The following is a 15,565-nucleotide window of genomic DNA, read 5'->3' as shown; positions in this document are numbered from 1 at the left end:
AAAAAGTAGAACAGAACCACTCGGAACGCAGTAATATATTCATATCTTTAAGAAGCGCATTCAGATAGCTTCACATCAACATGAAAGAGTGTCTACTGAAAACTTTGTTGTCAAGGCAGTATTTCAAATATTTGTGATCCTGTTAAAAATGTTTCGTTAAAATATGAGAAAATCGTTAAACAAAAAAACTAATCAAATTACTGCTTCGTGTAATTTTATTGATGTAACGGTTTAGTCATTTTTAATTGTTTTTTTAGTTAGCTTTTGATTGTATTTAGGGATCAAGAAGTAGCGAGGAAGTTGTGTTTATGATGCAAATCATAATCTGTAAATCGACAGATTAACGTTTCTTAAACTGATCCAGTCAAGATTCACAGAATATTCTTTAGAATTTTTCAGAAATGAATACTTTCTTGTTAACCTTTGGAGTTGCTTTATGTTGCGCTTCATTGTTGTTTTTTTCTTTTAAGGAAAAGCAATGTTTTATTATTTATTCATCTATAGAAAGGATAGTTCAGTTTTTTAAAGTTAGCATTAGATTTTATTGCAGCTGGTAATGTCACGTATTATTGTGAATGTCATATTGAACATCCACACAACCCAAAACATTGTGCATGTTCCATGTCAACAGTCAGCAAGCAACATTGATTTTCATTTTTAAAAACTTGTGCAGTCATTTTAAATTTACTCAGCTAATTTTATTTCAGCTCATATGAAAACTGCTAGATTTTAATAAGCAAAAATATATATATATCTTCACCTTGTGAGAAACAATGAGTCAGGGAATTTTTAATATATTTCAACACCGTAGAAAGAAAACAAAATAAAAACAAAAATGCATTTTAAATAAGTCAGTGGCAAGAAGAAAGATCTAAGGGATGCAGCTAGCTCTCTTTATTCCAACTAAAAGTTACATCAGAAATTAAAACTTGACTAAAATTTTTGCATCAACACAGCCAAAGTAACAAAATCTGGTAAACACAAAGGTTAATAATTCTCCAAATTGACATTTGATATATGTTTATATATTTCAATGTCTTAAAAATATTTTCTTTAAAGGGGTATAAAACATTTTTCCTGTGTCAGGTAGGATGATCTTGGTGACTGTTCTTACTCCACTTCATTCACATTTGTGGGCATTTTTTTCATTCAGTTTCCTTGAGGAAACTGTCTAGTTGAGTGATTCAAGAATACAGGAACCAAATACTTGGTTTTCTATCTAATACTGCACTGTCAAGATATTTTAAAATTGCACTAAAACAGGAGTTAGACTTTCTCCATTTGCTACGTTTTGTTTCTGAAACAGATTTTTTACATTCAAAGGGAGAATCTTGAAGCTTCAAGTGGGGAAAACGAAACAGAGAAACTACCAGAGGCGAGAAAAGGCAAAAGCCAAATGTTTCCTACAAACCCTGACTGAAAATAAGTCGAGTATGGCTGCCATGTGTTTTACAATACAACAATAATAATAATTTGTAAATTCATGCATCACAAAATCTTGTACACACACAAATAATTCACTCTCAGGATTCATTTCTATCACACCAGTTCTTTGGCAGAACATATGGAGGTTCCTTGATCCTGCCTTGAATTGTTCTCTAATTTATGGGACTTTTGTGTCACTGCGTGTAATGAAGAGACATGCCTTGCTCCGAGTTTGTGTTGGCAATAATAATTAGTTTGGTCATTGACTACAGTCATTGGCAAATCTTGGTTTCCAACTTACAACAACTGAATTTTAGTTCTGTTAAATAAAGTGCAATCACAGTTGAAAACCAGAACATTTTAGCTCTGGTTTTTAGCTCATCTCTGGTTCTCAGATCAGTTTTTGCTGAAATATTCTCCACTGCACTTCATTCTTGAGTAGGAAGTAAATCTCAACATGCTAAAACTTCTAGATTATTTTGGGGCGTTTGGGCTTTTTAGCTTTACTGTAGTTTGTCATTGTATTTGCTGTAAATATCCCTTAAGATGGTCCAAGTACCAATGAAAGGTTTTTTTTTTTTATTTATTTATTTTTTTTACTTTGTCAAGTTTTTCATGTTTTTTTTCTTGTCTTCTATTGACATGCTTTAACTGTTTCCCAGAAGCCCTCACATTTAACTTTGCTACATGCTGTTTGATTTCTCATAACTGTGGTTAAAAGTTGGTGTAAGAAGTTGGACCTTGTGTAGTCTCTGTGGTTTTTGTCAAACATTTTGCAGTGCATGATGATGCAACATGTCTCATCAGTCCCAAAGCCATCATCCAAGATATTTTGTGATGTGTTTAGATGCATCTGTAATTTTTGGTTATCGGCAAACATTTTGTGCCTGGTACAAACAATCTTTCTAACTAGAGAATAGTGGACTGTTTGCCTTAAGTGCCTACTAGATGAATTGGTTGCAGTGTTATCTTTTCTGCTGTCTCTGGTTTTGTCTTCACCTAGCTGTCTGTACAGAACCTCTGTTATTTTACACTTGCAGCACCAGACTTGTCAGTTGAAACACTAGCTGTGTTTCCATTACAGATGTGTGCATAACTTTGTCAATATTCTGCTATTGTAAAAAAAACCCCCACAATTTTACAATTGCAGTGTTTCTATTAAATAAGAGACACAATTAAAACCACACATGATTGACATGCAAGTCATTAAAAAACACGTGATGTGTCCTTATCCTCCAACTACTTCCTGTTGTCTTCTTCTTTGTGGTTTGCACCAGTGGTAACATCTGGTTGTTGATCATGTGACTTGTTTTATGCGAGAAAAAAAAAGTGTTTGCATTGCAGTTTTGCAAAATCAACAAAAAAACCCACCTCATTATAGCACCAAAACTTATCAAAAGATGAGGTTTTTCGAGATTGTCATGTTTCCATTAAGCAAACTTATTTTTGAAATGTCAAATTGTGCAATTATATAGTTAATGGTAACACAGTTACTGAAGATGTTTGTAGATTAATTTACACATTACATATGTAGTTTGGCAGAATAATTGTAGAATTAACCTAAAATTGAACCTAAAGTTACTAGCTGAATTACTCTGATCCACTTTGCAACTAATACAAGTTTAGTTTTATTCAGCCTTCTTTTATATTAGCTTAACATTTTGTTGAGCAAAGCATCTTGTTTGAGTTTCACTGCTTCATCTTCTCAGGAAACAGTTGTTAATGGTGGAGTTTTTACAAATGTATTTTATCTCGCCAGCAATCTATTTAGGAGTGTACTACCAACAATCGTTTTGTTAGGGTTTAGAATCCTTAGTGTAGAACTTTTACTAGCTAACATGATGTAGTTTTTATGGCAGTTCATTTCTCTGAATTCTTGGTGTGTCCAGTTTTTATATGGCCATCTGTTGCCTGCAGTTTGCATCGTCCAGCGTTCGCTGATTGGATCTGTGAGGTTGACACGGTTTCACCTGGAATCTACCACTGACATCCAGTTACTGCTGATGTCACAAACCACTCCGTTTCCTGAAAACAGGAAAATTTTGTTTCAGTGGGAATCCAGTGTCTTAGATTTGGTTTTACTTTGTTCAATGTGTCTTTTTTAGGTTAATCTCAATTTATTTGATGACAACTTTTGTTTTGTTACGGCCAGTGAGTTGAAGATTTTCTCTGGGCTGTTGTTGACCAGGCTGAGGAATATCTGCTTTTTATTGTTCCAATTTAAACTCTAAAAGAACAACCCGAAAGCCTCTTCAAAACATGGGATCATCTCTGCTGCTAATTCTCGTGAAAGATTCTGAAAAGCTTTGAGTCATTTGAGTAGCAGCCCCATCGGCTTCCTGACTGCAGTAAAGAAACCACACCGTGATACAGGAAGCTGCTGTTACTCAATCTGCCTTGTTCCTGTTCCCTCCACTGCTTATTTAAGGCAGGTGTCAGAAATAATACAATTATTATAGTTTACCTGATAAATGATTATTCTCAGAGAGACTTTATCAGATTTATGACAAACTTTACAGATCTTGAAATTGAACGGGACGTATATTTTGTTACATTCAGCCCAGTAAAGGCATTTTATTTTCGCATAGAATCAGAATCATAAGAGTTTAAATTTGAGAAGAATTTCCGAAGGTTATATTTGAGCTTTTATTTAGTTCTGTAGAGACTGATTCATGCCAGAAGACTTTAGTTTTTTTTCCATACATGACAGAGGAAATCCCCAGTGAGCCTCCAGATCAAGCCCACTCTACGTAGCTCCTCAGAGGTGAATGAGGAAGCTGAATGAATTGCTTTCAGTGACATGCTACTAATGATTAAACAAGGGAGTTAAATATACCTTTTATGGTTTTACAAATGAGTGATTGATAAAAACCATATGGTTTAGTGAAGCAGGAAAAAAAAACAATTGGGGGCTCTGAGAGTTTATTTCACTCAACAGGCACTGATGTTTTCAAGCCTTTATTTCTGTTTATTATGAAAACACAACATTTAGGATTAGAATATTACAATAGACCAATAAAAACATTTGTAATACAAAGGTACTTTTTAATCTGCTACATAAGCCTTATTGGAACATACACCAATTTATTGAATGACTGTAAATAAAATAAACCATTATTGATTAATTAATTGGCCTGTCACAGTGACACATTTTGCTGGAAAATAATTTGTCCCAGAAATGACTGTGATAAACAATTGTACTGTCATTTTGAGACTATTTTCAACTAATATAGCAATAACAATGGCATATTAATACAAGCATACCCTCTAAAAAATTTAAACAACTTTCATTTATGAAGAATATTTTAGACTGGAACTGGAAAACATTTTAAATATCCAGAACAAAACAATGATAATTAAAATGGCCTATAAAGTCTCTGGAACCAAAATAGCGTTTTAAAAATGCTTCATTATTCATCTTAGACATGGAAGAAGACTGGCAAAAGTGACAGTTAGGACTTGTGTTTAAAGAAAAAAAGAGAAAAGCAAACCAACAACTTTATACTGGGTGTCAAATGTTTTGCATTTTTCCAGTGCTGTCTTAATGCATGCTTATTTAAGAGACATTTAAATAAAAATATGAAGGAAATCAAATAAATGGCCCACCTTATATACAAATGTTTAATTCATCTATTTTATCAGGCTAGATGTATTGGGAATGGAATTATTCTATTTAGTAAAGCAGAGAAGCATAAAAAGAAAATAAATGAATCTATTTTTATTACTAGCTCCACTAAAACATCTGACCAGAGGAAATGGTTTTTAGCTTTCAGTGTAAAAGCACCAGTTGTGTGGGACTTTATGTAACTTAATATATCTGTATGATTTTTGTTTCAATATAATTAGATATTAATTGAACCAATGTGTCAAAGCACCTTAACATAAGAAATACCTTGAACTGGCTTTGTATGGATAAGCAGAATAAAACTAAATCATATTTACCTGCCAGTAGTGTTGCATGCATCCCAGTGAAAAAAACTATTTTATTCTGTATCTTTAATACAAAACTCCTTAAACATCTAAAATAAACGCAGCATCACAGAATAAATCCCAGCAGCTTTAGTTGTCAGCGTTGCTCGCATTTCCTTTGTAAATTGATACAATCTTTGCAGCGTCGCCGGCTTGTGCACCGGCTCCTTTAGCACAGTGATGCATCCCTTCCAATTTATGATGCACTAAAGTTTCAATAAAGGGAACCATTGGTCACCTTTATTGGTTCCTGAGTAGACTTTCAGAACCGGGCCAGAGATGTCCCTGAATGATGATGCTCAATTTAAAGTTTAAAGAGCAACGTGGCTGACATCTTTGAGAGTTTGAGCATCAAAAAGATGACTGAGGTCAATCTGTTCTCTTTCTAAATGCACACAGCAGCATGAGGTTCTTGCAGCTGTAGGCCATATCTGGTGACTTCCGCCTGAAACTGAAGAATGCAGCAACAGAGGAGAGCTGTCTGTACCTGCCTGCAGCCGAACTATTTTGCTGTCGCATATTTTGCAACAGTTTGAGTTTTGCCTTCCTTTTAAAAACAAAAATTCTTGTCGCTTATTTTGTTTTGTTTTTAAAAAATGCTTCTGACTTTTAAAGATAGGGAAGAGATTACAGGATTATGGATTTAAAGCTACCTTTATCAAGTAACACTTTTTTTTTTTACTCTTATGAGGGTGGTGTTTGTTGCATTTAATTGTTAAATTAGAACAAAGTCAACTCAAGAGTTTTCTAGTCCTTAAAGTCTGAATGAAACGATGGTACCTTGTTGAACACCTGAAAATAGTCAGTGAAGCTCATCTGTTGGGACCAGTACCAGTATTTAATGCTTAAACCAAATGCATTTGTGGTGCACAACCATTCAACATAGCTGGCTGTAATATCAAAGTGTTGGTGTGTAAAAATGATCACACTGACACTGTATTGCTAAAATTGTTTTAAAATTACTGGTAGAAAAAGCCTTCCAAGTAAAATTTGGTACGTTTTTTCTTTGTCTCGGAGAATTGCTACAGGCCTCCTCTTAAATTGATGTACAGCTGTTATCAAAGGGTAGCTGTTCCTGTTTTTTAAAAATCTTTCGTTATAAAGATTTTTATTGTTGTTATTGCTTGATTGTGGTTTCAGCATCATTTGGGATTAAGCAAAGTTCCTCCCTACAGGAACGGTGGGGACGGGGTGGAGGGGCTCTGCAGTGGCTTTCACAGGGAGCAGTCGTTGGGTAATGTGAGCAGGAATATACAGTGAACACATGGAGAACAGGGACCAGCTGGTGTCTTGGCTCAGAGAGCTCAAAGACACAAGAATCCCATGCTGCGGGGTTCCTTATTTCCCACATTGTGTGTGTGTGCGCGTGTGTGTGTCTGAACTATTGTTGAAGCAGCAGCCAAACTCCTCGAGTTTTCCCCCAAAACATCAAACGGCTTGATGTTTTTCAGGTCATCTGTGGTCTGGGGAGAGAAAAATAGGAGGTCACGGTAAATGACCTCAAATTCATGACCAGAAATTCTAAAGCATGACAACCAATGATCAGACAGCTGGGACTCAACTTGAGGTGATGATCAGGGTTGAAACTTTGACTGTTTCCATTTTTTGTTTCAGATAACTGGGTAGGACAGATTGTAGTGGCGCAGCAATTTCAGTTTTCTGACCCGTCACCAATCTTTAAAAAGCCTGACCTGCCGATTCTAATTTTGGCTAATATTGATTTAAAAAATTATAATTTTTTTGTCTGCCTATGCACACAGAAACAAGCACCATATATTTTTGTAAACTATTAAGAACAAATGTGGGTTCATGTGACTTGAAGATTTAGAGTGACATGGCGCCACAAAATAAATACATGACACGTCTGGCTGTGTTCTGAGTCAAAAGTCCCATTACAGTCCCAATATAATGAAGGACAACCAAAATCCCTGCCAAACGACGCCATGTTTATTTGAAGCCGGAGTTCTGAACTGTATCCATTCTGGAACCCGATTTCAAAAACAATCTCTTCTGATTTTTCTAAGACTCCGAATCTGCATGGAAACCATGGAATTATCCTGGAGATAATTCCAACATCCACCTAGAATTATCTCTGTAGATTTGGCCTACAGGTAGCAACAAAAATGCTAAGACAGCTGCAATGGCAGAATTTTCAGACCTTCGCAGTGGGTACGATTGGTTTCAGATGCAAGTGTTGACCGATCGCCTAAAGCTGAGGAAACTCGGGCTGATTTATAGGTAGTCCCTTGTTAGCTTACGGGAGAGTTTAGAGGTGAAAGAACATCCTGCTACCCTGATAATGACTTATTAGTACAGATTTTATTTTATTTTTTGTTACAGGAGCTAAATTAAATTTGTACATTTTTTATCTTTAGGGGCCAGGCTCTGTGGTGTTCTGCTGGAAAAGCCAACAGAAAAGGTTTAATTTAACTTCCCTCCCTGCTGACACATTGTTGAATCTGGTTGCAGCGTCTCTGCAGGCCTTTCCAGTCCTGCTTACACATGAAACTGTTTCAGCCTGTGAAACTCTACTTTTCACTGCGTAAAGACCTATTCTTTTGCCTCTTTCCTTTCAGCTCTCCTTCAGTATCAGAGCTTCTTGCACAACATCTCTATACAGATAAACTTGTTCAAAACGACTATCAAAACTCTTTCACATTTCTCCACATCCTAAAATTTGAATCCCTATTAAATTCTCCCCATCAGAAGCAGATGGAGTCTGAAGCAGACTTGCATGTTTTTCAGATGAAGGTCTGCTTCACACAGCAACTCAAAGGCAGTCGCTCCTGTTTAAGTTGAACAAATGGTGATCAGCTAATCCTCACAGCGTGGGACTCAGTGTTGCCGTCACCTAATGTCGTTTGTATTGTTCTTCTCCATACGAAGATGTGAAAGGCGACTCGGTAGCGCTACGTTTTTGAGGACTTTACGGAGTTGAGGACAAATCTGAAACACTTGAAGCCTGTTGAAGAATTTTAACGGCGTGAGATGAGCCAGTGAAGAGCAGCACAGTGATGGAACTGCAGAGCGCCTATCAATAGCATTTCAAAGATGTCGTCCAAACGCTTTCAGTGATGATGTTGAGTGATTTTCAGCGTAACCCTGGGGCTCTTTCTGCCAACAGCAGAGAAAGGGAACACACTCTGTAAAAGAATTTTACTATTTTAAAACTGAGACAAATAATTTTGACGCGAATATTTAAAACTGTCTTTAGCATCATATATCAACAATTGGCATACTTACCATTATAATTTCATTGCTCTCTGGGTGTATTCCCTAGAAAATGCAATTCTAACCCTTATCTTAACTCTAAGGAATCCAAAAGTCTGCCAACATTCTCCATAATAGATCAGAAAGATTAAACTGAGCAACTTCTATACTCCAATCTACCTTTGTGTTACTCACTGAAAGTTTTGCTCTTTCTTTGTTTTAAACACCAGACATGTCTCAAAAATATCAGAAAGCGTTTTAGTTCAGATGGCTCCTTACATCCTCTGGTTTTAAACACATCAGTCATACTGTAAATTCAAACATTGCACATTCAACACACACACACCGAGTGTTATTAGAGAAGAGTTTAGTATAATGTACTGTTGGGAGTCCTCAAATTTTTGATTACTTGTAAATTATTGCATTTTAACCAAAGTATGACATGCATATTGATAAAACAAGCAACATTTTCAATTCAATAACACTTTTTGCTGCTAAATTATTGAATAAATAAATAATAAATAAATAAATAAATCTTTGTTGTTGTTACTCAACAACAAAGATGTTTGATTTTAATCTGTTATTCGGTTTCTTCACCCATCACTTTGGTGCAAAGTGCTATTATATCTGTTCAGGTTTCAGGTGTTTCAGGAATACCTGATCATACATGGAACTTTGAACAAAAACCTTAGAAATGTGGGGTGTGGATGCTAACGTTAGCGTTTTGGGTGCCTGTGCTGCTGCTGCGTTTTTAGCTTTGAGATGCTATGAATATCTTCACTAATAGGCTAACTCCTTTTACCACAACTTGAACACAATAGTCTTTTCCAGCATCCCATTAGTTTGTTTTTTAAAGCAGAAATTAGAAAGCAAGAAAAGCGGCTTTCTCGTCCGCTGTTGTTTCTGGATGTCGCTTGTGCATCAGATATATGGGCATACTAGAAACGTGTNANTANAAAGGTTCCATCCAGAGTCTTTGCATGTTTAAAAAAAGTGTTAATTTTAACATGTTAAAATCTAGATTAAAACAGTTTAATCTAGTTCCAATTTTACACAAAATTATAGAGAAACTGCTTCACAGTGTTTCTCTATGAAGCCACAATTTTTATATTTATGAAGTAGCTTCCGGAAAGTGTGATGTATGAAAGCATTGTTTATCCAAAACAATGACTGAAAATTATCATTATGAAAAAGTCTTTCACTGAATCGCATAATCCCACCACTCCTGGTTTTAACTACACGTCTAGACTTTTCTAAAGACCACTTCTAATAGTTGAGCTTTTTTTAATGTTGCTGTGATCTTTTGACAATACTGTTGAATTCTATTTCTGAATAACCATGAAAATTGATCCATAAATAGCAGCATCCATTTTTAAATGCAGTTGCATAGTAAACCGGAATTGAGCATTAAGACCCAGTGTGTGAACATAGCCTTAGAAAGGCCACAAAGCAAGGGGCGTACAAATGAAGTGGAATTGCTGGTTTAAAAAAAATTAAATTACCACTTACTTGGTGCATTACTATTCATCATTGTGACAGTATAAATGTACTCCATGTAACTGGCTTAGCTTGATGTTGTGACTTCAGCACAAAAGGGACCAAGGTGCTTCTATAGTTGTATTATGATTAGTTAGATGGAAACCAGTATCTGTCAGAGAAAAGGCCTCTGAGTTATACTTTATTCTCCCATCCAGTTAAAACGATGGACTCTTCCTGTGTCCCAAACTCACACATTCAGTTTCCCACCATCTTTCTCCAGATCAGACACGCCTCTTATTGTAAAGTTGAGTTGTTCATTGATTGGACCCTGACCATTTTACAAGGGATAGCTCTAATGAAAGCTAAGTTTGAATTTGATCCTGACACACACACACACACACACACACACACACACACACACACACCAGATGTGTACCTTCCTTAGTGCCTTCATTTCTCTTTGCATCACTCATTAGCAAGAATCAATCTGTAGTTCTGAGAGGGTACCACAGCACTTGTACATACACACACTGCTAATAAAGGCCCCGGGGACAAACACACTTACTCACTCTAAAGCACATAGTCTCAACCACACGCGCATGTATAAACACCTTCTCTAGCAAACTAACTGGTGATACCAGAAGCACCCCGACTGGTTCCACTGTACCCTTCCAGTGATAGTGGCAGAGAGATACAGAGGTAGGCTAACAAACTGTGCACTACCAGCCTCAGCACATTTTCATTTCCTTATATGGTTGTAAACCAGGCAGGGGAGGGAGGGGTTGCTGTCTCACTGTCAGTTGGACATGTGACCTGGAAACAGGAAGTGCTGTGCTGCGCAGCAGAAGAGAAGTAAAGTAATTAGGACTGCTGGTGTAGCTGCAGGCCAACTGACAGGACGGGGTATTACTCCTCCCTCCAAACCTGTTACGCAGACACCTCACACCCTCTGTTGGCTGCAGTGTGTAGATGGAGAACATTCACAGCTTTTTTTTTTTTTTTTTTTTTTGGTGAATGCAGAACTTGCTGCTTCAGAAACAGAAGTTTCAGCAAAATGTATTTTTTTAGCGCAGCTTTGATGGGGTCTGTTTTCATTTTGAAGCATTTTGTTCAACTCTTTAAAGGGTTATTACAGTCACAGACATTTGAACGATGCACTGAATTGAGTTTTAAATCCTAGTCAGTTTAGTTTTTGAGAATTGTAATAACCATATTAAAATTCTCAGAATCACCAAAAATAATATTTTTTGTGACTTTTACTTCTCTTTAATAAACTAATATTAACCAATCACCTGAAATAACAGAATACATGTCAGTGTTATCTTTCCCTGTATGTTAGCTATTTTTCTTTTTTGAATTCAATTAAAAAAATAAATCAAATCCATGCTTCCTCCTATCATACAAAACTAGATGAAAACTCTAAAATTGTTCTGAGGCAAATTCCATATTTGAATTTGTGTGTTTATTATTTTAAAAGAAACCAATACATTTAAGCACAGATCAGTCTTTGGTTTCATCAGCTTATTCACATTTTCAACTTCCTGCGATTTTAAACACACACTTTTCAGGTTCCTAACTCTAAAACATTGATATGACTCTCAAAGACTTTTCTGATACCCATACCAAAGTACTTAGCTCGTGAATAAATATCACGTTTTGTCACTTTATATCTTCACACTTTAATGCACTTTATTGGGATTTGATGTGTTGGACCATTGAAAAGTAACACATTTATGACACATGGAAGGTAACGATATTTGAAAGACATCTTGAACACCCTGATGCCCCACTTTACTTTGATTCTCCTAAATTAATTCCATTACAACTAATTACCTTTAGAAGTCATTGGATTTGTAATTAGACCCAAGCAATTTATGGTATAATCTCAGAACTAGGTACCAGTTTTCTTCCACTTTTGGTTTTGGTTGGTATTTAAGTTCAATTAAACACTTTGAAATTAATGGTTGTAATTTAACTCGATGTGCAAAGGGTCAGGGCGTATTTGCACTTTTACAAGGCGTTATATGTGCATACTTAATCAAAAACACTTTCCTGATTTTTTTTTTTTTTTTTCGTTTGATGAAGGAATTCTAATAGATTCTGTGTAGTTCATTGCAAATGCCTGAAAGAGCTGATTATTGTCAGTGAGTTCTGTCAGTGATTTTTGATCTGTACTCATGTTTTACTGGTTTGCTTGCAGGTACGCATAGCAGCTAACTTTGTCATCCATGCCCCGCCAGGAGAGTTCAACGAAGTATTCAATGGTGAGTGCTCCGATTCTTTTTCATTTAACAGTAACAAATGAATTGATCTCCACAATTCAACTTTCAAAGTTATTTTGATTGGCCTGATTTATGTTAAGTTTACACAACTTTTTAAATAGGCAGTATTATGTAAAAACAACTTTTTTGAGCTTTACATCAAATTACAATGTTATTTCCTCATCAAAATCATACCTTTAATATTGCTTTGATTCTTTCATGCATGATTGAGAAATCCTTTAATCTTTAATCCTTTAATATGGGCGAACATAGCTCCACCTTCGAGCTCCTCCTTAGAGCTGCAGTTTCCGAGCTTCCGTCTCACAGAGAACTCCTCACCTGCGACTTCCCCATAGACTAGCCAGCCACAATTAGCAAATACCTGTTGGAACTGCGAGTCTACTGAGCTCATTATAGGAGCTACTTCCCAGTCCAACTCTGGTAAAAATGTTGTTAAAGGGTTAATAGTGGAACAATGTTGTGATGACTTCCTGAAGGTGGAGTTGCAGAGTAAGCAGGAGTTTTTAAAGAGACAGAGGCCCAATTTCAAGGCGTTAAATTACCAAGTCAAATTTCTTTTAAGTCATATTTGACATATACAGAATTTTTATAACAACTGAAGGCAACTTAGCTACTTGTTCTGCTATAAAATGTCATTATTTGCCTAGAGAACATGTACTGCCTCTTTAACAATTCATCATCACATAATTTAAATATTACCATGTTACAGAAGAAAACAGCTTTCATGCTGCAATTCCAGAGTCCCATGTCCTGCTCAATGGCACTGGACTGTGTACATTTCCCAGTACCTCATTTCTTTTCCTCATTTCTTTTTCTGATCCTGACGTTTTAGTCTGAGGCCATTTAAAAGCTGCGGGCTGCAGAAGTCCTTTGTTCCTATCTGACTCTTCTGTTGATAGATGGCAATGACAACGCCACAGACATGTTGCTGCTAGTGAGAACGGCATGTACACACTCACAATGTACTGTAAACATTTGCTAGATTAGAATTGTAGATTTCTTTGTATATTTGCAGTAAACACACAACCAAACCCCCAGTTTGATCTCATTTTGTGCATCATACATTGATCCATCAAGATCTCAGGCCCTGAGCTGCTTTCAGATAATGTAGTTGAGATTGCAGAACCAAGGGGGCGTGGCTTGCAGCAATCACTTTTATAATGGAGTATTAGGGCCAGGTTAATGATTTTTATTTATTTATTTTTTCATTTCGGAAATAAATTCCTAATATTATGAGAAAAAAATTGTATGACAAGGTTGTAGTTCTGCAAGAACAAAGTCATGGTAAGAAAGCTGACTCACCTCACTGTAACCAAATCTACCTACTGGTATAAGTAAAGTTGATTGGCATAATATCAGCAGAATAAAGTTGGAATAATGCAAGAATAAACTTTTTAAAATGCAAAAAAAAAAAAAAAATACTGTAAAACTGATATTCTTTGAATTGTGCACAAACAAAAGAAAGGTACCAAAGTTTACAAATTGTGCTGTACAGAACCTGTTTTCAGTCAGGGATGCTACATTAACTTTTTAACAAGTCCAAAAGTTGTTGATTTTACATCAGAAACTGTGAAGCGGAGCTGTATTATGTTGTCTCATTGTGCACGGAGCAGGAATCTTTCCCTCTTTAACAACCTCAACCTTTCATTTTACCTTTTGCTGTAAAAGATGACAATATGTCAGTGTTTCCCCTCTTTTTGTCCCACTGCTCCCACCGATACAACAGAGAATGAGATGCTTCGGCCAATTGCAGCTCAGTCTCCACAACACGAGCTTGTGCTTGTGCCCTCTAGGGATTCTAAGTGTGTGTTTTGACATCGTAAAATCCTACCATGATCTGTCGCCACCTCTGAGGAACACTGGAGGATGAGGGGAGAGGGGGTCTGTCTGCAGCTTATCACAGTCTGACAGACACCCGCAAGAATAGACCCCCCCCCAGCACTTTGCTCACTTTGATCTCTTAGTAATTTTGTACCCTTTTCCACCGAGCTAATTTAGCGTGTCTGCTTCCTTTTCTCTGGCATAAACCCTGTAAAGAGTAATAGGAGGCAAATTTGTGTTTGTGACATTGAGCTGCAGCCTGTGGCTTCACCTTTTTCCACTTTCTCACTTGTAATCCCTCCATTTTTCTCCCCAGATGTGCGATTGCTGCTCAACAATGACAATCTTCTCAGGGAGGGTGCAGCACAGTAAGTCTGTTTTGTTGTTGCCATTTGTTGCCTCTGAAGTTCTGTAGCCTGTTTCCATGTCACCCAGACGTTGTCAACGAAACCCGATGAGCCGACACAATTTGACCACAATTGCTGAATGTGCCGTTGGTCCTTTTTTTACGCTGCCAAAGTGGCTCTGACCCGCGGAGAACCTTCTGGTTGCCACAGAGCAGACTTGATCCAGTAAATATCCTGTTGCTGGCTCATGGCCAATTACTGCTCAGCAGAGGGGGGCATACTGATTACACTGTCAGAGGTGCTTTAGTTCAGAAACTTTATAAAGCAGTGCTCTGATTATTTTTAAAAGAAAATCCTTTGACAGATTAACAGTGATCCTTTTAGCCATGAGTCGCTATTTTCTTCCTAATCCTTGTACATTGTTTTGATCAACAACTAAAATATGACTTTATACTTGGAGAATGGATCAAAATAGGGTGTAAATTGTAATAATAAAATTGTTTTTTTTTTCTCTTCTAGTGCTTTTGCACAGTACAACTTGGACCAGTTTACTCCAGTGAAAGTTGAGGGCTACGAAGAACAGGTGAGCTCTTGTTTCCCTCATCCACAAGAAAAGTGAAAGAACAGGACTTCAGTGTGGTGATTTATTTTCTGCCTTTTTAACATTGTCTAAATCAATGTTTAACACTGATGATTGCTACCACCACCATTTTCACCATTTGTTTTCTTTGGGACAGACAGTCTTTGAGGTTGGAGGGCCTTCCTCAGGGAGTCTGCCCATCATTCTTAAATTCATCTGTATAAAATTAAAGCCTTAAAATATCTAAATTCGTTCGACTTCCGGAAGAGAATTTACTCATTACTCTTCTACCCACAAAGTCCACTCCAGGATTGACCTGTTTCTGATGAACACCATTGATGGATCTAAAGTGAAGGGATGCTTAATTGGAACATCTGATATTTCAGATCACAGTATTATCTATTTGTCCATCTGTCTGACTAGTAGGCCTAAAACAACATTATGGCGCTTAA

The 15,565-nt window shown here is 36.7% G+C and overlaps 1 protein-coding gene across 1 annotated transcript in view; it reads left to right on the top strand.

Annotated features, from left to right (window-relative positions):
- Positions 1-15,565, top strand: part of LOC106953499 (capping actin protein of muscle Z-line subunit alpha 2) — a 36,316-nt gene that overhangs the window by 3,917 nt on the left and 16,834 nt on the right. Inside the window, exons 2-4 of the mRNA XM_015042317.1 lie at positions 12,284-12,347; positions 14,503-14,554; positions 15,053-15,116. Coding sequence (XP_014897803.1) covers positions 12,284-12,347; positions 14,503-14,554; positions 15,053-15,116 — 180 coding nt within the window. The remainder of the gene's footprint in view (positions 1-12,283; positions 12,348-14,502; positions 14,555-15,052; positions 15,117-15,565) is intronic.

This window comes from Poecilia latipinna, unplaced genomic scaffold (assembly GCF_001443285.1).
Source record: "Poecilia latipinna isolate Pla-1442-1.1 unplaced genomic scaffold, P_latipinna-1.0 Scaffold585, whole genome shotgun sequence".
Taxonomy (NCBI): Eukaryota; Metazoa; Chordata; class Actinopteri; order Cyprinodontiformes; family Poeciliidae; genus Poecilia; species Poecilia latipinna.
The sequence above is the reverse complement of the archived record's forward strand: the minus strand, read 5'-3'. Positions and strand labels throughout refer to the sequence as shown.